This window comes from Mugil cephalus, chromosome 1, assembly GCF_022458985.1.
Source record: "Mugil cephalus isolate CIBA_MC_2020 chromosome 1, CIBA_Mcephalus_1.1, whole genome shotgun sequence".
Lineage (NCBI taxonomy): Eukaryota > Metazoa > Chordata > Actinopteri > Mugiliformes > Mugilidae > Mugil > Mugil cephalus.
Genome location: NC_061770.1, coordinates 23,242,813 through 23,268,526, shown reverse-complemented (window position 1 = coordinate 23,268,526; position 25,714 = coordinate 23,242,813). Strand labels below are relative to the sequence as shown.

Sequence of the window (25,714 nt, the reverse complement as noted above, 5' to 3'; positions counted from 1 at the left end):
GTTTTGTTTTGTTTGGTTTTGTTTTGTGTTTTGTGTTTTGTGTTTTGTTTTGTTTTGTTTTGTTTTGTTTTCGTTTTCTGTTTTGTTTTGTTTTGTTTTGTTTCGTTTTTTGTTTTTGTTTTTGTTTTTGTTTTTGTTTTTTTTTGTTTTTTAAAATTTTGCCCCACAAATCCAAATTTCTTTAACCTCCTGAGATCCCACGTCCACATATGGGGACATTAAGTTTAAGTGGCAGCTTCATTTAAACTTTTATCCTCATAACTAGACACTAGTTGGTGTAGAAACATGATAGCATCATTTCAGCAGATTCATTCTCCAGCTGATCACTTAACAAACGCAGACAAGGTACAAAACCTCATCCAATTTTACAGTTTAAACTTCTTTATTTATGCTTTTTTTGTTTAATTTTGCAGGAAAATTCTATCAATAGTAACGAGCCATAACTTCGCTAATTAGCAAAGACTCGATTGAGGACGTTGGGACTTCATTATCTGCAATTCTGCTTTTGCACAGCAACGTTCAGACATGAAAATTAAGATATTTTGTTACATAGTGGCGACTTTATTATAATATTGAGTGAAATAATTCACACATGAGGACACAACTGTTCAAACACAGTGCTTAGTTTTCATAGTTCTTAGATCTTGCTAATCCCAGATAAAATTAGAAATTAAGAAATTAAAAATGCATAACAAACAAAAGCTCGGGTTTTGGGAGGTTAAATACACAATAACATGATTTTAACATATTTTAAGGGATAAATGGAGGCAGTTTTCTTTCAGTCAACAGGAGCCGTCTCAACACTGTTTTACATAATCTACGCCTCCTATTGTATGTTTATTATATGTCTGTTTATATGTTGCTGTATATTAAGGGTATCTGGCCAATATCTTGTCTGTTATTTGTAGGAAACTGGGCCCCCTATTAAAGGCTTTGACTATCTTTCTTGGGGGGCCCCCATTTCTCACATTTAAAAGATTAATTGTCTAACATGAAAAATATAATATAAATATGTCATGTAAATGGTGGCGTGAAAATAAACCACAGATGAGCATTATGAAGCTCTGCAGGTCAGAAACACACAACTCCAGGCCAGAGACACTCATAAGAAGATGGAGGAGTTAAATGGATCAATACGCTTCATGGAGAAATTCACTATTTTATTTATTTATTTTTTCAGAGTTTGTGAACTCCTCGCTGACGTCAGAAATCAAAGGCTGGTGATCTGTTGGGGTAAACTGGTATTATGAGGACTTTGAGAGAGGATGGAGCCCGGCCTTTAAAAGTCTTTTATGTGAGGAGGAGGAGGATTTTAAATTCTATTCTGGGTTTTACAGGGAGCCGATGAAGAGACGCTAGAGGCAGAATGATATGAACTCTCTTAGTCCTGCAGCATTTTCAGCCTTTTGGAGCTTTAGAAGTAGAAAGTTGAAGGTAGGTCATCTGAGCCTTTATGTCTTCAAGAAGAAGATATAAAAAAAGAAATGTCTTTTTTTTACTGATTGACGTGTTTTTGCAGTAGTGTTATACTGAGCCTTTGTGTTTGATTAATCATGTGGAATTTGGACAGTGAGACACCTTGAGATCGATCATACACAGTGATTTATTGCTCAGCTCAAACATAAATTTGTTCATAAAATACAAAAAAGAAGACAATAAAACAAAAACATTTTACAGTCAGTTTGAACATTTAAATGCCCTGAACTCGTGATACAGTGAGTGTCTTTACTCGTTTATTTTATTTGGCATATCTGAGGATACCTCCAGTCAGATGCTTCTTTATCCGACGTCCACACATGTTCTTCTTGTTCTTTAACAACCGTTCGTGAACTTGTGTCAACACAATTGCCACATTTCATTAGTGTCCTCATTTTTAAACGAACCGCTAAAATATGAAACAAGCCTCTTAAAACACTTGAAGAAGACAGATTAACGCGGACTGCGACGATATACAAGTAAACAAAGATTAGTATTTCCCAGATTTCACTCTGACATTGTGCAGTTTATACCAAGAGAGTCAAGTAAAAGCATTTCCAAAACAACAAGCGACACATTCTTTTGGTTAGATGTAGACATGTTTACACGTATTAATGCAGAATCATTCTCTGTAATACTCTTCAGGCCTTAATGAAAATGATTTGTCCTCTTAGGACATCTTCTGGATCATCACCTGGAATTTACCTGCAGAGGCATAAGAACGAGAATAAAACAGGTCAGTTCAAAAAGTAAATACAAACCCAAGATTTAGTTCTGCAAAAACAGTTTTCCATCCTGACTTTAAAAAATAAAGATCTCTGACATAGGATCAAACTTATGGCAACTGATAGTAATCATGATGTCACATCCTGGTTCTATAGCGTCAAATAACAAACTAAAATGAAACCAATCAGGAAAATGGACACTTGAATATGCACTAGTATGATATTAGTGTTTTAGTTTGGCCCAAGTCCCATCCATTAATTAACATGGAGGAGGTGGAGTTTATGACCTATACTGCAGTCAGACACCAGGGGGAGCTCTATTTGCTTTGGCTTCACTTTAGAGGAGCTATTCCAGGCCCATCTTTACACAGTATACGGCTAAAACATGGACACAGGAAACAGAAATTTGCTGTTAAAAAAAAAACAAACAAACAAAAAAACTTTTGATTTTGAAAAAATCCAATACAGGACTGAGACATTTGTACTTGAAAAAGTTTCAATGATATTCAAAAAAGGTATTGGTCTTATAGTCTGGTCAATCATCGGACCTTCTCTTACCATGTTTCATACTCATTTAATGCCAGTTTTCATTACATATGTATTTCTTCAATGTCACTGGTGTCAGTTCCACCTTGTCTTTCAGTATTTTTTGCATTTCTCTTTTAAGGAGAGGGACATTTATATATGATGTGCAGACCTTGTGTATAACTTAATTTAAAATAAGTACTTTTTTTTTGTTAAACTGGCAAGATATAAATCTGAATTTACTGGTCTTACATGAAGGCATGACAGACACCTCGGCCGTTACTATACTCTTCACTCCCAGGCTGCACAGGGCTCCTCTGACCAGACCACAGGTGAAGGCCAGATACTGTGAAGAGAGAGAAAACTGTTGTCTTTAAAACACTCAACAGGCTTGGCAGAGATAAATGAAAAGACAAGAGAACAAAACAAAACACAGCTGAGAGACGTGTTAAATGAGCATCATGTCTAATTAGGCTACATGTGAACTCCTGGTTCTGGTTAAACAAAGACAGAAGAGGAAGGTAGATTCAGTTGAAGGGCTAACACAGTTAGTTTGTACTGATTGGAATCAGGAGATCGGTACCAGATACTTTTAAAAAGGTTAAACCCAGATCTTTTGTAGCTGCTCATTTCAGGTCAACTATAAACCAAAACCGCGTCCTAGTAGCGATAAAAACATATTCTTCCTCTTTGTTGCCTAGCGACAAAGCTTAAAACAAAAGAGACATTAGTTCTTCTTTCTGTTTTTGTAGCCGCCAAAAGAGGAACGAAAATCACATGACTGATTGTGTCTGTTCTGTAGAAGAACTCTGTATCAGGAATGACTGTGAGTCCGACACCAGCGCTTTGAATAACAACGTGTCCAACAGCACACGAACGCAACAATTTTTATTTTGTTTTTATTTACTCCCCCTTGTTTTTCATTTCATCACACAAAGTGTTTTTTTTGTTTGTTTTCAGCTTCAGATCCTTCCACATATTTTCTTTCAGGATTAAAACCAAGACTTTAAAGCTGAGACAATCGTTGTTTTGTGGAGTGAATTGCGTGCTTGGGGTCGCGGCCCTCGTACAATGACCCAGTTTCTCGTCAGATTCCGCTCACGCACAGATGTCCTGACATTTTCCTTCCAGAATTCGCTGGAATAATTCAGAAATCGTTCCACAAACAGACTCGGGGACAATCCACTCTGCTGTACGCGATTTATGTTGTGTACTTTTTATGCATTTTATCATTTAGAGATAAAGAGACGTACTTTTAATGAAGATATTTACTCATACTTGTACATGTAAACTATTATTAGAGGTAACAGATTTGCACATCGCTCTGTTTCGTTATGTTTTTCGTGTTATGAGCACGTGGTGGTGTGTGAGCTGCCAAATGGAATCGCCCTTTAAGGGATTAATAAAGTTGAATTTGAATATATGTTCTCCATCTTTCTTTTTTCTCTAAGGGTTATTTAAATGTCTGTGTATGTTTATGTGCCCTTAAGCCGGGGGTCTCTAGAAAAAGGTTCTGATAATGACAATAAAACTCTTGATTCTTGAAGCCGTTCAGGCTGACATGCAGAAAAAAAAGGCTCAAACGAGGACATTAAAACTCCCATGTTTCATGGACGATTAAATAACTGTACAACTATAGTTCAGATCAACAGAGCCACTAAGAAATAGTTTGTTAAACCAAAAATGGATGAGTTTATCACATCTTTTTATCATGTTCATGTTTAATCAAATGCGCTCTCGCATTAAAGTGTGTTTGTGACAATATTTGCAAAAATAAATGATCTGAAGAAGATAACTGCCTATTTGCACGTGACTGGTTTTATCTGGGACCTCTAGTAATTTATAATAATGCTGGAGGTCGTCTGTGAGTTCCATGTGAAGTTAAAGTTTAATTATGCAAATTAACTGTCAATGTCTGGTAAAACAAAGGTGCTGAGATAAAACTGACCCATTCACCCATTTAGATGGATAAATCATTAAATCAAGCATTAATGTGTCAGTATTTAAATGTGAGCTGATTTAAATACTGACAGGTCGTTGGTAATTTCTTCCCCGGGATAAATAGTATCAAAAGGATATTTAAATCATCCACAATAATTTACAAAATAACTGAAAAGTGTAAATGACCCTGTGATTCACAGTGGAATGAGGCAGAAAGAAACAGAGATCATGCGCCACATGAAGCAGACGTAGGGGAGATACATTAATCACAGGACGTCCCAGGTGAAACTAATCCTGTGCGAATACATTTTTCATCTCGTGCACAATATTTATCCCCTCTCTAATGAATTGAGAGTCAAACAGTCAGATCAGATGAAGGCAGAGTACCTTGGGGGCGTGCTCCAGATACTGTTTTCCAGCCGACAGGTTACTCAGTAACCTGAACTTGTTGTCCTGCAGAACATAGATGCCCTGAAAACATCATGACAATTGTATCAGCACAGACGAACCGAGGGGGGGAGAAAAAGAGGAGGCATAAACAGTAATGTTATTGATATTTATGTATCACACACACAGTTTAATCCAGCGTGAGCATGAAAGCCACACAGAGCTCGTTGTTACCTGGTGGTTGGTTCGAAGGTTGTCTATTTGCTTCTTGAACACACAGGTCCAGAAGTCTTTACAGATGAACTTCATGACGTCCAACTCGTCTTTGAACCGTGACATGTCTTTAGTCAACCTAAGGGGAAAAAAATAAAATCTTAGCATGCTGCCATTTTTATGTCACTGTTTTACCTTTAACGAATAAAAAATAAATGAGCTTTTTAATATATTTTATACAATGGAATATATACAACAAAGGAAGGAGTGTTCGTTGGTTTGGGAAATGTGCTGTTAATTGATCTCATATAATGTTTAAACATAAAACACCAGAGCTGGAGTGAACTTTTAAATTCCAGTTATTGAGCTAAATGTGCCAATATGTTAAATTCAATAAATACCAGTAGAATTTATATATTTTTTATTTGTATTTCATTTGATTCTCCTCTTACATTTTCTAAATATATTTTTATATTGTTATTTAACTCTGTATCCTTGCAACTATCTGCAACCTTATATTGTACTTTATATAGATCCTTATAGTCTAAAGATTTATATAAAGTACAATATAAGAATGTATAACGAATATATAACGTTTTTATGCTGTAACACTATAAGTTATCACGATATGATAGAACATGAAATACTTTATGTTGCAAGTTACCACGATATGACATGAAAGTTTTATGTTATGATATGAAAATATCAGGTGATGACGCTAAAAACCTCTTTTCACATTATACCCTGACACTGATCTGTTTGTCTTTTTTGATCTGATTACTGGTGATTTGAAAAATATTCAAGTTTGCATGTTTCTTAAGAATAAAAAGATCAAATGTTTTGATTAATAACTTGATTATAATCATAACATATTATATACACAAATGCAGATTTGCTAAGTTCAGCTTTGAAATCTGAGATTTTGTTGATTAATAAAAATATAATAATGCATTTTATTAAAAAAGGATCTTTCAGGCCACTTACAAGGTAGAACAATGGATTAAAACATCAAACATATAACACGTTTTTAGTGAGTCTCTTTAATTTGTTAATAGAAGATATTATTTGTGGTTTTTATATATCTAAACAAGTGTTGTTGTTTTTTAAAAATCCATTAATTTGTGTTTTGAAGTTACAACCTGCCTCAGAAATAATTAAATGAATCTTTTTACAGTTATAATTTATCTGCATGTTCATTCTGTAAAAACAAATAAATAAATAAAATGAATCCAGTATCAGAAATCGTGAGTTGAGTGTATGTTTATCCTACACATTGCATAATGTTTATGTATGTGCCTTCCTTATTAGTATTATTATTTAATATTTATTTTCCTTTTTTAATTTTCTGTCTCTAGAAACAGACTGGTGGTGTGTCCGGGTTCACAGTGTTTGTGTTTGTGTTGTTATACATTAATGAGGTTCTTGTTGTGTGTGTAGCGTGTCTTCCGCATGCCAGCAGTGTTTACCTCTCTATGAGACCTTGGCCCACTCTGAAGCCCATGTTCTCCAGCTTCGTGATATTTCTGCCATTCTCCTGAAAGACGAGAGAAGACGTAAGAATAAACACCAACAGCAAAGAGTCATTAAAAACAAAAACGAAACAACAGTGTCTCACCGCCGCCGTGTTGTCAGCTGACGAGTAGATGTACTGTATGAGTTCGTTGTGTAAAAACTGGAAGGGGGCTTCGTCTGCCATCCTTCCCCGAAGTCTGAGATGTTTCTCTGCGGTTTCTCTGCAGCTTCTTCTCTGTGGACGCTCACACCGGGACACGCATCCTTCCACAAACAGACCGACAACTACAGCACTTCACTGCACATCACAACACGCAAACACTCTCTGCACCTTCCTTCCTTGTTGCTGCTCTTTACTCAAAGGAAACTGTGATTTTTTTTTTTTTTTTGTATCATTACTGCCCCCAGCTGGCCTGGAGCTCCATTACTTATTTATTTCTTTACTTATTTATTTGTTGCAGGGTACGCGGGGTTGTAATTGAAGTGGTCACATCTTATTACATCTTATAGAGGGTTCGTACGTGACGTCACAGCCAATTAAGTCTCCATGGTTACGGCCACTGAATGTCAAAAAGTGACAAGTTCAGTTCATCTGTAACTAAAATACAGCAAAACAAACAAACAAACAAACAAACAAAAATGATTATTATCTTCTAGGTAATTTATTGGATTAAGGGATTAATTTATTGTTAACAATGTTGCATTTCACCTTTTGCCATCAAAAATTCCAAAGAAGTACTGTTGCAAGAAGATTCTGGGTTTGAATCCATTGGCGAGATAGGGTTTCTTTTTTTTGGCATTTGCACACTGTTGTTTGGTTATTGGTTGTAAATCCATTTAATTTTACAGCAATTTATTTTATTATTATAATTAATATAATTCATAATTATACATTATATAATATTATGTTATATTAAATTTTATTATATTATATATATAATAACATAATTAATCTTGTGAATATTATGTATATAGTAAATTGTGTTTTTCCCTGTTTTTATTTTTATTGTACATTTTATTTTTAAATAATAATATAATAACAATCTTCAAAATGATTTAATTTTTCAAATATAATTTTAATTTCTTTATTTAAATTTTCTGCCATAGTGAACGCTACGAAACTTCTTTTATTCCTTACTCTATCCAATATCCAGTATACTGTATATTCAAAATATATCCAATATCTATTTGATATCTTAATGCTGAGCTGCTAAAATCACACAAATCTGGTCTCATGAAGCACACTATTTTCACGTGCAGTGTGTAATTACTTAATTTATTAAGATTGAAAAAGAAGATAATTGGCAACGCAAACACCCTGCAACTTTACAAAACAACAGAAAAAAAATAATATCACAACTTTACAGCAAAACAAAACTGAACAGCGATGGTTTGGAATATAACTTCAAATAGTAGTAGAAAATGATAAGCCACATCACATGCGCTCAAGATATGATTCATTATAACAACCAATGAATATTTGCTTAATTAACATATTTGCTTAAAAGAATGACAAAAAAATAAATAAAAAATCCATTAAATTGTGACATCATGGCCACAAACCAGCTGAAGATGATTAACATATTCCTTTATATAACCTGTTTAACAGATATTTATCCCGGTCCTACTGACTGAAGGAAGAAACTCATACATCGGGCTCAATCAGAGTTAGCTCATTAATTAGCTTTTCTCACTTTGCAACATTTCTTTTGAAACTAATAAGTACAAAAACAGCTGCTAGGTATGGTAAATCATCTTTATGTAACAAAGGATATAACCACATTGAACAAGTCAGTAGAAAATAATACAACATCAAAAAAAAAAAAAAAAAAAAAAGCACTCTGTATGTGGCTGGGACTCCAGCCGCTGGGTGGAAGGAGCGGCTCAGTGCTGCTATTTGCTGGTGTTCAGGCGTCTTCAGGATAGTAACGGGTCTAGGATGTGAGCCACTTCACAGTGCAGTCCCTGAAAAAAATACACATTTAGTGCTGCAAGTATACACACACAACTTATTAATTTAACAAGATGTTTTGCAGCAATAAAATCTATATTCTTGACCTGAATACATATGCTGAGAACAGACAGCTCATGTGTTACACACTGAGAGCTGCATATGTGTACAGTCTGTATAAAAACAGGAAGCACCATCAATAGTATTTAACACAACTCTATAGAGTGTTGTTAGATGGGATAGTGTCTTCAACATTTTGAACATCTTGAATGTTTTTCAGGCCTAGTATTAATTATGTATGTGTTCTATATTAAACTCAGCTTAGTGCTATTTATAAATATACAATGTTATTATCATTTTTCATTCAATATTAAGCTAAGTCCAAATATTCATTTTGTTTTATTTCAAACACGTGCAACAGTAGGGTGGCCGTGCTGGAAAATTGTGGAGGAAAATTAAAAAAAAAAAATTTAAAAAAATGTCAACTAAAGATAAAAGACCCCCTCCTGCAGTACCACCACAGATCCTATAGGGGTCACTGACTCCCCGTTGAAGACCTGTGGTGTAGCAGGTATTTCTCTGAAGTCTTCTCCGTGTACAGCAGCTATAATAATAACTTTATCAAATAGTTGATGTGCAGCCTCCTTCTCTCTGTTACCACAGGACATTTGGTGAAGTTGTTAATTGAGGATTTGGACTGTTCCTCTATTAGCGTTAGCGGATGCTTTTTCAGATGCATTGCAGTAGTAGTTAAGGTGTATTTCAGGACTGAGGACTCAGAACTGCTACTATGCTGCAATGACCCCTTGTACCTGCCAAACTTTTACGTCCTGCTGATGTACTCAAAGCTGCTGTTAGCTTAGACCAGACCAGAAAAAAAGGTCACATGAGAGCATGTTGAGGATGTTTGTACCTGTGATACTTCTGTCCCTTCCTTCTCTGGTACTCGCTTTCGTCCACTGTCCACACGGCTCCCTTTCCACCCTCCACTCGTACAAAACACTTGTGAAGACTGAGGTTGTGGCGCACTGCATTCTGAGTAAAAGGTACAGGAACGAGAATTGTATCATCAACGATACCAAATTACAATATCACACCAAGAGCCTTAGAGGCCTCGGAGTAAAGGTCTAATCTGAGCGGCTCAAACCTTCCAGGTAGCTGTGTTGTGTCTGAAGTAGAAGAACATGGTCGTGAACCAGTTGTAAATCTCATTCAGAGTGCGTTGTTTGTCTGGAGACTCCAGGATGGACTGCAGACGGTGGGACACAATGAGAAGCACATGATCATTCAGTTTTCTATAAATACGTCTGAAGAAAATCTGAGCCAAAAGTGTGAAAGCACATCAGAGAAACTCACCCATCTTATCAGGTATGCATAGGTGTACGGAGGCCTGATATTGTTGTATTTGTAACATGTAATACTGGTGACCAAATCTGTAAAACAGCAACAATTATATGATCATGTTACGAGTAAATTCATTAGACAACCTACACACAACTACCCAGAACATTTTTATAAAACCAGAGCAGGATCAGGTGACTCTGAATTTAATCATCATTTAACCTCCTGAGACCCGAGCTTTTGTTTGCTGTGCATTTTTAATTTCTCCAAGTTATTTGGGATGAGTAGGACCTGAGAAGTATAAAAACTAAGCATCATCTTTCAACAGGAATTAGTAGTTTTTGATAAAAGAAATTTCCTCATATGTGGACACTGGGATTATTTCATTATTTATTTATATTATTTATAATAAAGTCACTAATGTGAAAACTGTTCATTTTAATACCTGAACAAAACCAGAATTGCGAACAATGAAGTCCCAGCGTCCTCAAACGAGTACTTGCTAATTAGCGAGGTTGTAGCTCGTTGCTATTGATAAAATTTGTTAAATTTGCAAGTCATATCAAATTAGAAATGTTGATAACCATAAGTAAATAAGTTTTAACCATAGAATTTGATGGGGTTTTGTTAATCATCCACTTTTGTCCCGTGAACATCTATAGAATGAATCGGATGAAACACCCGCTATCATGTTTTTACCGAATAGTGTAGTGACCTTTTGCTACCACTAGATGGCAGACTAAAGTATCCACTAACGAGGACAATGGGTTTAAATGAAGCAGAATAAGCTGCAATAAAACCTAAAACTTAATGTCCCCATATGAGGACGCAGGGTCTCAGGAGGTTAATTATGCTGCTATACCAGGACAAGGCAGCTTGGAGTGATCACTGCAGTAACATATTGATTCGGCTAAATAGAAATTAACATGCCTCATTAATACAGCAAACTAACTCTAATAAGTTACCTGGTAGAAGATGGGCAGAACCGGCAGATCTGTAGTTATGATGGGGGAACTCCTCCAGATGTTTAATGCCCCACTGTTGCACCCGGCCTCCATCCGTTACCTGAGGCTGGGGAAGGAACAGAGGAAGGCTGCACGGCCACTCAGAAGTTGCCTTCTGCAAAACAATGATGGAGGTGGACACGAACAGACACGATCCTTTATTTCATTTTCAGAGATGAAAGAAACCATGTAAGCCAAGAGTGAAATGAGGCAACATACCAGGTCGGAGTATTTGTGGTCAGAGAGGTGAAGCTGCATCGCAATGAGTTTCTGTTTTTCCAGAATGAGCTGAAAGAAAAAGAAAAGAAGGTCGTGGTTGAGTTTAAATCAAATTGTGCTCGAATAAGTTGTCAAGACATGCAGAGATTTTCAACAATTCAACAACAGCTCCCGTTGTACTAGTTTCATACATAAACTGTATAAAAAAGTTGATGACATGACAAAAAGTGAGGCCAAAGCAAGTAGAGCTCCACCTGGTGTCTGGCTGCAGTATAGGTCATAAGCTCCGCCTCCTCCATGTAAGTGGCTGGAACTTGGGCCAAACTAAAATACTAAAGTTTACAATTTTTTTTTTTTCAGAGATAGTTTCTGTCATTTTAGGTAGTTGATATAATATATAATATATAAAGTTGATCTACATTCAAGTGCAGTTAGTTATCTGACACTATAAAAACATGATGTGACCTTCTCTTCAACAGAATTGTATTTACCTTTTCGTCGCTTATTTATTGAATTTTATTTATTTTATCATTTTACAATTTTTACACTGACTTTTAACTGAATTTTACTTATATTTTTTTTATTATTATTTTTACCCTTTAGGTAATTACTAAATTATAATTTATTTATAGACTGCATCTTCATCAATTGCAGCCAAATCAACTAACACATTCAATGACGTAGGAGGTGACCTAAAATAAAGGTAAAGGTGTCGGAGAACGGTTCAGACAAGCATTTTAAAAGCTGATGTTCTTTAAAACAGATGTTTTTGTTTGTTTGTTCGTTTGTTTTTACAAACAGTTTTTACAGTTTTATTTGGGCATTATATTTAAAATATGCAAACTTTTACTGTGTTGGTGAATGTTCAGTTTGACCCAAAAATTTAACGAATTTTATCAATAGCAACAAGCTACAACCTAATTAGCAAGTACTCGTTTGAGGACGTTGGGACTTCATTGTTAGCAACTGCGGTTTTGTTCAGGTATTAAAATAAATAGTTTTACATTTTGTCACACATTAAGTGACTTTATTATAATGTAAATAATGAAATAATCCCAGTGTCCACATATGAGGACATTGTTTTTTTTTGTTTTTTTTTTTAAAAAAAACTTCCTGTTGAAAGATGACACTTTATTTAGTGTCAGTGAATTAAAGTAGATTTCCCACCTGACTCTCCATGTACTGAACGATGTCCTGCTGGACCCTCCACTGAGCGATGCTCCTGTCACCATGTCCGTGTTCAGAATGGAGGTGTCTGGAAGACAGAACAAGACATTTCACACTTTGCCACAGTATTTATGTAATGACCCTGTTTAGTTTGGTATTTTGTGAGCGAGGTGTTTCTTGTCCTGCTGTACATCCTGTCTGTGTGCGTATATGTAGAGTATATTCATGCCTTTCCCTTTCTCAAGACATCTGATTAACCTGTTTGATTCCCAGTGTTCCAGCCTGTTTTTGCTTCTTTCTCTTTTTATTAGATTTCACTGCTTTTTATATTTTACCTGCCATATTCCAGTTTCAGTAAGTTTCACTGAAGTTCTTTATATTTTGCCATTTTCTTTTTTTTTTTTTTTGCTGTTGACTTGTTATTTCCTTTGCAAATCTGTAACTAACCATCTTATCCATGTCTAACTGGAAGCGAACGTACGTTGTGGCATTTTTCAGTTAACTTCCATCAATTGAGAAAATGTATAATTCAGTTAAAGTTTCATCATCTTGGCTGAATTTGGAAACCCACTAATCTTCTTTGTCTGCTAAGTTTAAAGGAGTAGTTTTACACAAAAACTTTATTGTAGGATAAATGTAACGTAGTAAAGTTGTAAATCTACGGATACTGTTTATATTAAGCAGTGAAATAACTCTTTATTGCATCTCTACTGCTAAACTAACGTATATAATGTATCTAATGAAGGTTGACAAAAGCCATTTCCAGACAAAAACAGGTGAATCAGTAAATGTGGTGCTCAGCAGGCTGCTTACTTTAAGAAATTTGACAAATCCTCGTATACGGCATCACATCCGGGCCAGCGGCAGAGGCCACTCACAAACAGAGCGCCGATTCCCTCAGGTATGCTGCAAGACACAGAAACGACTCAATGATAATGTGTAGTTTAAACGACTGATTTGTAAGACATGACATGAAATCTCTTCCTTAATGAATTCTTAAGGAATAGGGTAAAATTTTTAACCAATAGATATCATCATGAAACTTCTCCAGTTGATTAGTTACATAAAAAACAATATTTTGTTATTTTACAAGTTTTCTGTGAATTCATATTGTAATATGCAAATAAGGTGCTATCTACTTAAATGTGTGCTACTTTGCACGCACTTCCAGAGCAGAAATCTGAATAACAGATAAAGTGAGGTTCATAATTCTTGTTTCATTTTGTTAACATATCAGATTTCCAAGTATTCACAGAGGGAATTTTTGGATTTCTCGTTTTATCACTTCATAAATCACAAAATACTGTCAAGAGTCGGAAAAAAATTATTTTTGCCATGTTTTTAGGAGTAAAACGTTCTATAAATCAGGCTCTGAATGATGAATGAAAATTCCCCTCTGTAAATACCTGCAATACCTGTAGTTAGGAATAAATCTGAAAAGGTTGGTTTGTGTTGGTGCTACTGATGTGGAGATTTCCAGCTCAGAATAGTAGAAAAACTAATTTTGAGAAAACGGCCTTTAATGTTTTACGTTGTAAAATCATGTATATTTTTATTGGAAACCACCATGAACCAAAACCAGATCTACTCAACTCATTCAAAACGTATGAATGATGATCCATTGCTGATTGTCTCCACCTTCGTCTCCTTTAATCAAAGACAATTTACGTCCGGATGAACTCAGATGACTCAGACTCCCCCTCTCTTCTCCTTCACGAGTCTTTTCTTTGACTTTTCTTGCTAATTTGAGCTGTAATTTTCTTCTTAGAGAAGACTTCACGGCCACTTTTTTTGAACTAGTTTGATAGCAAAATAGCAAATAATCTCAAAATTGATCAGTGGGTGAGAAAGTTTTTGCCTTGCCCTTAATAGTTTGAAATAAATGAATATTTGGACCTGTGTATTATTTGAATAGCTTGATATCGAATGCAAAATGATAATAATAATGTATATTTATAAACAGCACTAGGCCGAGTTTAATATAGGAAACATATAGTGGGTGGGGGGTCCCTACTTAATCTCTCTGAGGGTCTTTGGCCTGAAAATTATTGGAGACCCCTGTGCTATGCTATCTCATCTAACAACACTCTGTTAAATACTATTAAATGTTATCGATGGTGCTGAGCTGCTGCATGTTCTTATACAGACTATGCATATCTGCAGCTCACAGCATGGAGCACATGAGCTGTCTGTTCTCATCATACGTACTCAGGTCAAGAATATAGATTTCATTGTTGCAAATCATTACTTCCTACTGATTCTAAAAAATGCGGTGCAGCCCCTAGTGTGCAGTAATATGCCTACCACACGTCTAAACGCAGTCTGATCACAAAACTGTAACACAGCCGCAGACATAAACACAATGACTATGACCACAAGCCATCCCTGTTGACCCCAGATGAGTGTGTATTAAGTGAGAACCTTGTACTCATGGTACTGAAACACTCCTCTGATCAAGTTGACATGACTGCGTGACGTCATTGTGAAGGCTGCGTAACCAACACACTGCATCATCTTGGAGAAAATGACTAAAAACAGCCCAACTGGAACCAACAATCATGCCCCAGTGAAAGTCATAGTTCAACCACCCCAATCTTGGGGGTATCATGTTTACAGCGGGTTAGAAGACTACATGGGAAACCCCCACACTCCCTCAGCATGTCCGCTGACTCACAAAGGCATCTGCAGTCAGGTAATGTCAAATTTTATTCCTTTATCACGAAGCAAGTATCACGATAGGTGAATCTTATCTTATTTCTCATTAAGACATTTGAATATCTGTGTGTGTGAGAGACAGTCACCCATCGTGGAGCCTGGCCTCCATGGAAGTCTGCTTCGAATCATCTCTCCTCAGGGGGAGGAAGTGATCGGTCGGTCCGGGAGAGAAACCCGCGTGCGGTGAAGACGACTGGGAAAGATGGCCGACATCCACCTCTTCTTTGCAAACAGAGACAGCCGCGCTACTTTCAGGATGCGCTGTGGGAGGAAAACATTTGATGTGGGTTTGTTATCAAATATAAACACACATGCGCAGGTTTCCACTGTGACATTTGTACATGTGCATTAACATACAGTGTACACCGATCAGGCAGAACATTATGACCACCTTGTGCCTCCAGAACAGTTGTTCTTCGCGTGTTTATAGTTGTTCCTAAATGATTTTTGGGTTAAGGAGTGTCATTGCTATGTGGTGGGGGTGTTTTTGTCTGGTGTAGGTGTAGGTTCGTGCTACATGTCTAAGTAACGTCCACATGAATTAATGCCAGGTCCAAACGTTTCCCAGCAGAACAATGAACTGTCATAATGTTGTGGCTGATCGGCATAGGTAAATACATGTCGCAGCTGCAGAGTGGAGGACATAAATGTTCATACGGTGTCGATGTCTGGAAGCTGTTTGGGAAACTTGACGCAGCACCGAGGGCCTCTGCTGCTTCTGTCTCAGGACCTCCATACTGTGCCAACGCTGCAAACAAAAGAACAAACACATGATGTGCAGCATGTGGTGGAACAAATAATATGTATTTTTTTCCCTCCTGTTATGATGTTTGATTCTCCTATTTGTCATAAAAACTACTTCTAATGAATAACAACCTAACAATAATCTCATATAATGAGTTTCTTGAAGTTTCAGCTCCAGCTGACTGGGTGTTAGTGGCAACACCTGATATATTTTATAAATTTGGTTCCAGTGCAGCGTCGCGTGTTTCATACCTGACTTCCTGAGGCGGGCGTTGACGCCGCTTCCCTGGTCTGAGGAGGTGGAGGAGGAGGAGGAAGAGGAGGAGGAGGAGGGGGAGGGGGAGGAGGAGGGCACAGCTCCTTCAGCTGTTTGATGTTGTCACATTTTGGTTGGTGTTGTCCTCGTCCCACCCTCTTGTCAGACGTCTCCGGCATCTCTGCGATAAGTGTCAGACATGTAAATCTTTATCGTCTGCCCCAGTTCACGAGGCTTGAAACTGAATCTCACGGCCAAGGAGACGGAGACTCAAGTTCATTTGAATTATCAGCCTCAGAAACCACAAAATAGGACACTTGTTATAGCAGTGAGGTGGCAGGATACAGGTCATGCATACAGGTCAAAATGAGAAAAATGAAATACTATGATGGTAGGAGCAATGAAATTAACAATGGATGTTCAGGAGAGCACACAAAGAGTAATGTAGAGCAAGACTAAATAACCTGGGAGACCAGTCAGCACACGGAGAAAACTGGGTCAATATATACCTGCGCTCTCAGGCCTAAAACCAACATGGCCGCCTATAACCAATCACCACATGGCATTTTTACGGAAATACTCTTCTAAATCTTATAATATACAATTGAATAAATTGAAAGTTATTTTTTAAATATATTGTAGTTGACAGGTGATAAATCAACAACAAACCCTGGAGCAGGTCATGTGATTTAACTCACGTCCTCCAGAGGTGGAGTGTCATGCGTTTTGTAATGGTTCAACTTAGCTGATTTCTTTCCATATATATATAGAACAAAACAACAAAAAGAAAACAATCAAAACAAATTTTGCTCATTTTATTATTGTTCAGCTAATTAGAAGGTTGTTATTAAGGTTGGACGGTTATCTAGTTACATTTTAGTGATATCTTGTCATTTTTTATTAATAAGTGATTGTTTCCATAGCAAATAAAATCATGGATTTTGTAAAGACATAAATAAAAATAAATGCCAGATATCAAAAAATTCTTCCAAAGGCAAACTGATCATTCATATAAACTATTTATTTGAGTTTTTCAGTCCTTGCTTACCACAATAACACGTATTCTGGTCACTAAATGTAACCACAGCTCCTACATGTTTTACAATGGTGTCAAACATACAGTTCGTGGTCCAAAACCGGCCCCTCCAGAGGCTTCAATCTGGTCCGCAGGAATACGAATGTTAACGCATAAGACATTTAACTGCAGTAATTCAAAAGAATTGGCACCTATTCCTGATTTATGTACTGAGCTTGTTGCTGTTTCAAGTCAGAGCTGCAGACATGACGCAACACTGAGACCCACAACTAAACAGCAGGTGGCAGCAATGCGCCAAAATTCCACTTATTTTTCTTAAGAAATTTCCAAGTTGGTCATAAAATGTTTTGTAAAAGGATGCACTTTTTTTTTTTTTTTTTTTTGCTCTAAAACAAAGGGAAACATAAGGAGTTGTTGTACTTATACCTATATTTTACTTATACATATATATAGGTTCTTTAACTTTTATGCTACTGGGCTGAAATTGGCCTGTGTGCGCCCACCCCCACCCCCACCTCCACCCCCACCTCCACCCCCTCAGAGATGCAGAAGAAGCTGTGGGTTCTCAAACAGGAGGTTTGCATGAGTTAAGACTGAAATCCAAGCTCTGTGGTTATCTGAACATAATCCACACCCTGCTTCCCCCGAGCCATGCACACATTTAGTAGTTCAGCTTTCCTGTTGCAGGCCTTGATGCAGAGAGGCTGTGGTCGTTCACAGGTGCTCTCTCTAGCTGTGTCTCTACAGAACGAGTGGGAAGCTGCTCTACTTTTGTGCATCGTCTCCTGCAATAAACGGGAACTAATTTTTTACTGTAGTCACCTGGATGCTACGGCGTTCTGTACGTTCAAATCATAACGTAGCATTCGTGCGCCGTGTGTCTTACACGTGGAGCTTTATAAAATTAAAAATGTTTTGTCCTCCACCAACAATAAATAAAACCTTTTGGAAATCTGATCTGTAATCGTTTCAAATCCCTGTTGACATGTAAACGACTTGCTTAGTTCTAGTTCATAGCATCAAGGCTGTGGTGCAGGACTTTTTTTTTTTTTTTTTCCATAACAGACAAGCACACGATTAAGTGCAGGATATTTGTTAAAAGAACTCAGGCGATGCTAATGAAGCTAATCAGCGCACAAAATCTCTCCATATTTCTCGAACCAGATTTAATGTCAACCGTGACCGATAAATTAAGTGTTGCTCATCGAGAACGTTTCCAGCGTGTAACTCACTCCCACTAGAAACCTCAAATGCTGTTTCTGGGTGTTCTTTGTTGTTTTTTTTTTTTCTTCAGATTTTGGCAGAAATTAGACCTCGAGTTATTAGTCAGTGAACTTTTAGAGGTGGAGTATGTAAGTGGGTTTGATTTTCCATTTTCCTAGCCCGCTTCCTTCCTTTCTAGCTTGCGGGCTAAAATAAAACATGCTCTGCTTCTGGTACATGTGGTCACTTATCTCCGACACCTTATCTGTCCTGCTTCTATTTTGCATTAATCTTCCACCACTTAGTTCACGTGCACGTGGAAAAAAATGAATTATTGCCTTAATCTGACTTTAACTGGACAATTTAAGGACATGTAAACACGTTACCCCAACTAAAATCAGAGTTCACCTTATTCCGATTAACTCTCTGGAGTCCAGAGTATAATTGGCCGTTTTTGACTATTATATTCAATTCAATTCAATTTTATTTATAAAGCGCATTTCATGCATAAGGCAGACTCAATGTGCCTTACAAGAGCTATACATAGCTACAATACATACAGTTACATAAAAATCAGTTTGGAATCAATTGAAAGGTATAAGTGCAAGTAAACAATCATATGTATTTTTTCTACGTCGTGTTAAATTGGTCGCACCGGCGCATCCCTCAACTCCAGAGGGTTAAGAAATAGATTTTCTCCGGCATGTATACGCCTTAATCGGATTTTAACTGGACAACGCATGTGCACATGCTCCACATACACAGCGCTGGCGTGTGACCCCGGAAACAAAAACAACTAAGAAAAGCCGGTCGTAGAAGAAGAAGGTGAACAGAGCTCGTAGCAGAAGCATATTACGTACGAGATTTTAAAAAGATGAACTACTTTCCATCTAGTTGTAGTTTGAAATGCTGGTCTCCCACATGAACGACTCTTGTTTATTAACATGCTGACGTCTAAAGTGTAAATCGCCACCTAGTGTGGAGGAGGAGGACGCGTTCCCGTCAGTCGTTCAATTTTCTCCGTTGCATGTGAACTGGGACAAGGATCACACTCAGCATGTAAAACCACCGTGAACGCAGACACAACTAATCGGGTCAAGTTTAATGGGATAAAAAGTCATGCGTTCACCGTTCTATATGTTGTGCTGGGAGCTGTGGTGCAGCGGTTTAGCCAGGTCCATGGCTATGACCCAGTTTCTCGTGAGGCACAGGTGGCACCCCACTAGTCTGAGACACTAGTGTGTGAACCCATGGATCGGTTTCAAGGCTGAGAAAGAATTTGTTTTTCCTATGACGGAACTTTCATGTGTGTCATTTTCACTTTCTATTAAGAATAACAGACCCTCCTCCATTCAAATTTCCAAGACACGACATTTTCTCCCCCTGACTTTTGTTTTCAGCTCCTTTTCTCGTTTTAAATAATACGATGATCCACTTTCGCGATGACGTTCGGTCCGCGGCGGCTCTCATGTGTGACTGAGTAATAATATTTAGTAAATACTGTGCGCGTATGAGAGTTTTTTTTTTTTTTTTTCAAACAGCTCTCCGTCGTGTCAGATATTTCTCTTATGGCTGCAGGGAAGCGTGCGTCTATAAAATAAACCAAACAGCACATATCTCTGATGCACATGCACACCCACAGAAACAGGAATTCAGTAGAAAGTGAGAGCACTCAAGAGCACTTTGTGGCTTCCCACTGTCATTTCATTCTAGCTTTCCTTGTCAACCTTTTATGTTGCCTAGAAGACTGTTTGTATTGTCGCTGAGGAAAGCTTTAGTCACGGGCTCCCTTTAAAACAACACACATTCTCCTCAAAGTGATGCGAATGCCTTTACATTCTGTGAGTCAACATCTGTCTGCGACAAAACTGGCGTTCTGAAGAACAAGTGTTTCCTGTTTGGATATCGCTATTGGCCACATTACATTGTGGAAAGTTGCAGGTGCTCATAATGGTACTACTGTGTGGGTTTACAACTCACGTATTCCATTTCTCAGATCACAGAGACAAATCACATTGATGCTAAATAAAGTCGGAGACTCTTGATTTCAGATCTACAGATGAAAAGTCAAATGTTGCAATAAATACAGACTGATGCAGAATATCAGGCTTCGGCTTATGCAACATATGCTACGGATGGAATAACACACTTTTCAGGCACGTTCCTCTTTTTTATTCCTATTTATTTACATCAGTCGTATGTTTTGAATAAAGTTTATCTGAGAATAAATTCCATTGTCAAAGTCACCTCATGAGAAGAGGTCAAGTGTATAATAAAAATATATGTTTTAATGTATAAATGTTCACTGAGAATCTAACTGTGAAATCAGCATCCTATTCTTTTTAAAAAATTTAATTTATTAAAATTACTAATTATTTTTCTTTTAAACTTGGATTTCTGAAACACGTGCTTGTTGAGTTTATATTCCGATCGATAAAAAGGTCCCATTAAACCACAGGTCTTCAACAGGGGCAAAATCTTTGGTTGATCAGACAGTTTTATATTTATTTTAGTATTTTTCAAATTTCCCCCCACAAATTTAAATTTCTCTGAATACACATTAACATGAATCCAACATATTTTAGTAAAGGGATGAGGGATAACTTAATACTGCATGCAAAATCATAATAATTATAATAACGTATATTATTAAATAGCACTAGGCCTGAAAAACATTGAAGAACGCTGTGTTAAACTATATCTTATTTTGTCTGTAACACTATTTTATACACATTATATTATATTATATTATAATGTCATTAATAAACTGAACCCGTATCTGGTGAGCAAAGAAATTCTCTGGGTGACCTTTGTGCTATATTATTAGAATCCAAATCTAAATATGTAAGATCCTTTAACAGGTTCATTGTGTCCTGCACAACCTTTAAGTACAGCTAAAACTTAAGTTTCAGTGTATTAAACCTTTTTTTTTTGTCAGAAATATTGGATATTACTTTCATTTTTTTTTAATTCTTAAATCATAGACCAGGGGTCTATGACCCAAGGACCCCAAACTACCTACTATATATGTTCTACATTAAACTCTGCCAAGTGCTATTTATAAATACACATTATTACCATCATTTTGCATCATTCAGTATTAAGCTATTCAAACAATACACGGGTTCAAACATTCATTTTTTTGTATTTTAGACATGTGCAACAGGAGGGTGCGTCTGGGATTTCAGCTGGGGGCCGAATAGGATCTGACAGAGTCAGCGTGGAATATGCAGCCTCGTGATTGGCTCGTTACAGGAGGCTCAGATTGACAGGCCTCGGCTGGTGTGGCGCTCTCTGTGTGTTAAAGAAAGAGAACGTCTTCTGCCTCCGTTCATCCCTTCACTGAAACATGTTGGATTCATGTGTATTTAAAGAAACTCAAATTGGCAGCACTTCCACAGACCCCCCTAGGGGCTTTTAAATGTATCTGGTTCAGGTGGACCCACATACGTGTAGGCTTCGCTTTCGGCCTGTTAGTTTCTGTTCTCCACACCTAGAGGCACCGCCGCACATACACAGGTTTTAAATGACAGAGGGGGAGGAAAGGAAGTAGGTAAAGCCTTCAGAGAATATCATTCTCATAACAGCATTTGCCTTCTCTAAAAAGGTCACCTGTTGGCACTGACTTCCCCGTGACAGTCACCTCACATCACCTGGTTACATGTCGTTATCTCATGTGGTAATTAGGACTTTGAGGTAAAAGAAATTAAAAAAAATAAATAAATAAATAAAAGCCAGTTATTCATCTCTTTTGATCAAATTCAGGCGTGAATATGCTGATTTTATTCCGCTTTTTAATCTTTTTTAAGTTTAACACTGGATAAATTGATGATACTAAATAAAAAAAGTCTTTTATTTTTTTCTTAATGTGTTTTTCTTTTGACAACTCTTAACTGGTGATCTCGCTGTGATATAACACATAACCCAGGAAGAAAGGTGTAAAGTTGCATTTTTTAGTTCTGGAAAGTCTTTCTCTTTGGTGGTTTTTACAAATAAACTGAGCCTCACAGAGGCAGGAGAAGTACTCGCTTGCTTCTGCAACCCCACTTCCTGATTTCTGCAGAGAACATGGTCGCAGCTTTCACACAAGCTTCCTGAGAGGGGGAACAGATCACGCGCAGGAATACCCACGTCTTATGAACCCATGAAACCCCAGACTCACTCCATCATCGCTCCAACAGTACGTACGAGCTCCACGATAAATAAAACCTCACACGTGCAAAAGTAACAACCAGAAAACCAGAAAACACACATCAGCCTCTTTCTCTCTCTCTCTCTCTGAGTTTGAAAATGCTGATTCGGGACATGGCACACTGGAAAGGTTTTTTCTGCCAGAGAGACTTTCTAACATGCGGTTAACACCGTGCTGGGGTTGAAACAGAAAATAAGTCACCAACACTGACTTCTTGTTTCACACGGGACCCATATCCTGGTCCTCCTCTTTGCATGTGTGCCCAATCTGATATTTCCCTCCACGGCGGGACGAGCACACGGGCGGTGGAAGCTAAAACTCATCCGAGTAATGAGCAAAATAATAACAAAAATCTAAATTATGAGCTCTGCTTGTCTCGATCCCATTCACGTGTGCTACGTTATAACGGCTGGCACTGGCTCCGACTTATCGAAATCAGTATGGGTACGACTAATTCACAGCCGCGTCTCTGCAGAGCATCTGATAATATGTTAATATGCGGTTCTCAAACCGGTGGAGGGGAGGGGGGGAGCATTTCTCATAAATGCGTCTTTTCTTGCAAACAAATGACTCTTGTATATTTATCATTTTTAATCTGCCCCCGCTCCCAACCACCACCACCACCACATATGTTTTTTATATTGTCCTTTTTTCTTTTTTTTTTTTTGCAATCACCCCAGAAAGACCCCACATGCAACACGCTTTAGTTCCCTTTGGCATCATAACGGCTGCAGGACATCTACTGGACACCTTTTGCCCAAATTCATGCAAAAAAAACAGTTAAAAATAATCAGAAAATGTTATGATAATGTGTCTCCGTTAAGGTTCTCAGTCTTCAGGATGTTCTACCACATTCTTATATGAAAGCTGCCTCAGAAATGGCTCCACTCTTAGACTCTAAGTTGAACCTCTTATACTCCGTGAACACACATTTGAGAGTTGAATTTTGTTTTATTTTTTTCTAAATCACCATGAGCAAGGCGTGATTTTATTTTATTTATTCATCTGGTTATTGTTTTAGCATCCCCCCCCATGTGCCATAAGTTTTAGCTTGACTGAAACAGGACATTAGGAGTGAGACTGGGATGGAAATAATTCGGTTTAATGAGGAGCTGATACTGGACACGAACGATCACAGTGTGATCATCTGAACTCCTCAGTGCCTCCATGTCATTTTCTCTTATTAACCTTTGAACAACACAAGATGAGACCAGTTCATCTACAGAGCATTTATGAAAAAGGCCTCATTGGACAATTCACAAGGAAAAAAAAAAATAAAAATAATAATAATAATGAAAAAGACAAAAACCTTGAAATACTGATCTGATCTGTTTGCCTCCAAATACACCTTCCTCAAAGATTTTCTGTAGTGTGTGTAAAGATTAACATTATTCAAAAATAGTTTTATAATTTCACGAGAAATGTGTGGAAGGAGGGACTTTATTATCATCTAATTACCATCTTTACTTCATCATGACCCTTCTATATCACCACCCGATCAGTATCAAACCCATTCACAAACACACTCAGATCAAAATCAGATCTTTGTTCCTTTAGCAGAACGAGGTCTGTTGTGTTTCACTTCGTTCAGGCACCACGTCGAGTGGAAATCTAGGAACGGTCCGTCCTCTCTGAACGGATACACACAGCACTGATTCATCCCGTTCCACACAAACAAATTCTGTTTGTTCCGAGCCCGCTCGGATGAGTTGAGATGGTTTTTTTTTTTGTTGTTTGTTTGTTTGTTTTGCATAAAACAGTGAGATTTGTTCCTACCGTCGTGCCGTGTGCAGAACCTCCTGCTCGCCCGAGTCTTCCTTTTCACAGGTTCTTCAAGGGAGACACTTTGAAATGAATCAGAGGAGGCGTTATTCTACAGGAAATATGTGTGTGTGTGTGTTTTTTTTAGAGAGACAGTGTGACAGATAGAACCGGCTCTGAAGAAGACTGAAAAATGATTTACAGTTCTGCATATATTATACATATTTCTCTATTTATATATATAATTTCACAATAAAACCCATAGATAGATGGATACATAGGTAGATAAATAGATGGATAGATGTTTGAAGAAAACATGAAATTATATATTTAAATATACAAGGTAAAATATTCCATCACCTTATAATGAAGATTGTTTAAAATGATTCTGATTTTCTCACCAGCGCCACAATAAAAGCAAGGAAAAGCCACGTTCAGAACTCACCTGACGAGCGCCTCAGAGGAAGACGACCTGAGCAATGACAGCTGTGAGATACCTACTGAGCATTTATACCTGCAGGAGACACAAGTTCGTGTCCCCAACAAATCAAACCACAACAAGAAGCTGCAACACGAACCTGTAAACGGCACCCGGTTGGCCCGCGTTAACCTGTTTTTCGAAAGTATTTTTTTTTTCTTCTTATACACATATATACCTAGGACACGAAGAACCAGAACAAACTGTTTCACATTTAGACCTGTTTCCATCAACAACAGGATGCCTATTTCGCGCTTTAACCTTCATCAAAATAATGATGAATGAGTAATGAATCATTCAGATTTATGAAAGAAAGAGAAATTAGGTTTTAACAACAAAAAAAAAAAAATTCATGCCACCATGTTCATTTTCTAACTAGATGATATTTTTAAAAAGATGAACCTACGTAGACGTTGTGAACATCTGTAACTGTGTGTTGTTGTAAGATGCTTTTCATACATGAGAAGATGATCTCACATGTTCTGACTATAACTGGGAGGTCGTTTTCTCCATAAGCAAGTATCGGATAAATCAGGAGTCTCCAACGTCTTTTAGGCCAAGGAGAAATTAAGTAGGGACCCCCTACCTACTATATGTAATATACATTGTTATTATTATCATTTTGCATTCAACATTAAGCTATTCAAATAAAACACAGGTTCAAATATGATTTGTTTTTATTTCAAACACATGTGCAGGAGGCTTAGATTGACGGGTCTGTGTGAAATGGTGTTGAAACAGCTCCTGTATCGGTGAAATATAACCATTTATCCCTTTACTAAAATACGTTGGATTTACGTTAATGTGTATTTAAAGAAATTTAAATTTGGAAAAAAAAAAAAAAGTATGAAAAATGTCTTATCAACTG

The 25,714-nt window shown here is 37.3% G+C and overlaps 2 protein-coding genes across 3 annotated transcripts; both read right to left on the bottom strand.

The window, feature by feature from the left end:
* Nucleotides 1-1,585: 1,585 nt before the first annotated feature.
* On the bottom strand, nt 1,586-7,150 carry trappc6b (trafficking protein particle complex subunit 6B). The gene is made up of 6 exons (XM_047579634.1): nt 6,883-7,150; nt 6,734-6,801; nt 5,289-5,406; nt 5,055-5,138; nt 2,979-3,072; nt 1,586-2,181 (listed from the first exon to the last, which is right to left on the bottom strand). Exons 1-6 carry the CDS (start codon nt 6,961-6,963, stop codon nt 2,147-2,149), a joined length of 480 nt encoding a protein of 159 aa, XP_047435590.1. The 5' UTR covers nt 6,964-7,150; the 3' UTR covers nt 1,586-2,146.
* An 886-nt stretch (nt 7,151-8,036) lies between these two features.
* Nucleotides 8,037-24,892, bottom strand: foxp3b (forkhead box P3b). 2 transcript variants are annotated; one of them, XR_007112217.1, is made up of 14 exons: nt 24,814-24,892; nt 24,384-24,451; nt 16,173-16,357; nt 15,834-15,924; nt 15,263-15,437; nt 13,275-13,367; nt 12,462-12,549; nt 11,295-11,363; nt 11,037-11,190; nt 10,087-10,163; nt 9,878-9,979; nt 9,644-9,765; nt 8,648-8,744; nt 8,037-8,555 (listed from the first exon to the last, which is right to left on the bottom strand). XR_007112217.1 is itself a non-coding variant. In XM_047577479.1 (13 exons), exons 3-13 carry the CDS (start codon nt 16,353-16,355, stop codon nt 8,714-8,716), a joined length of 1,185 nt encoding a protein of 394 aa, XP_047433435.1. In that variant the 5' UTR covers nt 16,356-16,357; nt 24,384-24,451; nt 24,814-24,892; the 3' UTR covers nt 8,574-8,713. The 2 variants fall into 2 exon arrangements, 1 of the variants encoding a protein (XP_047433435.1); XM_047577479.1 differs by lacking the exon at nt 8,037-8,555 and having other exon boundaries at nt 8,574-8,744.
* Between the last annotated feature and the right edge of the window lie 822 nt (nt 24,893-25,714).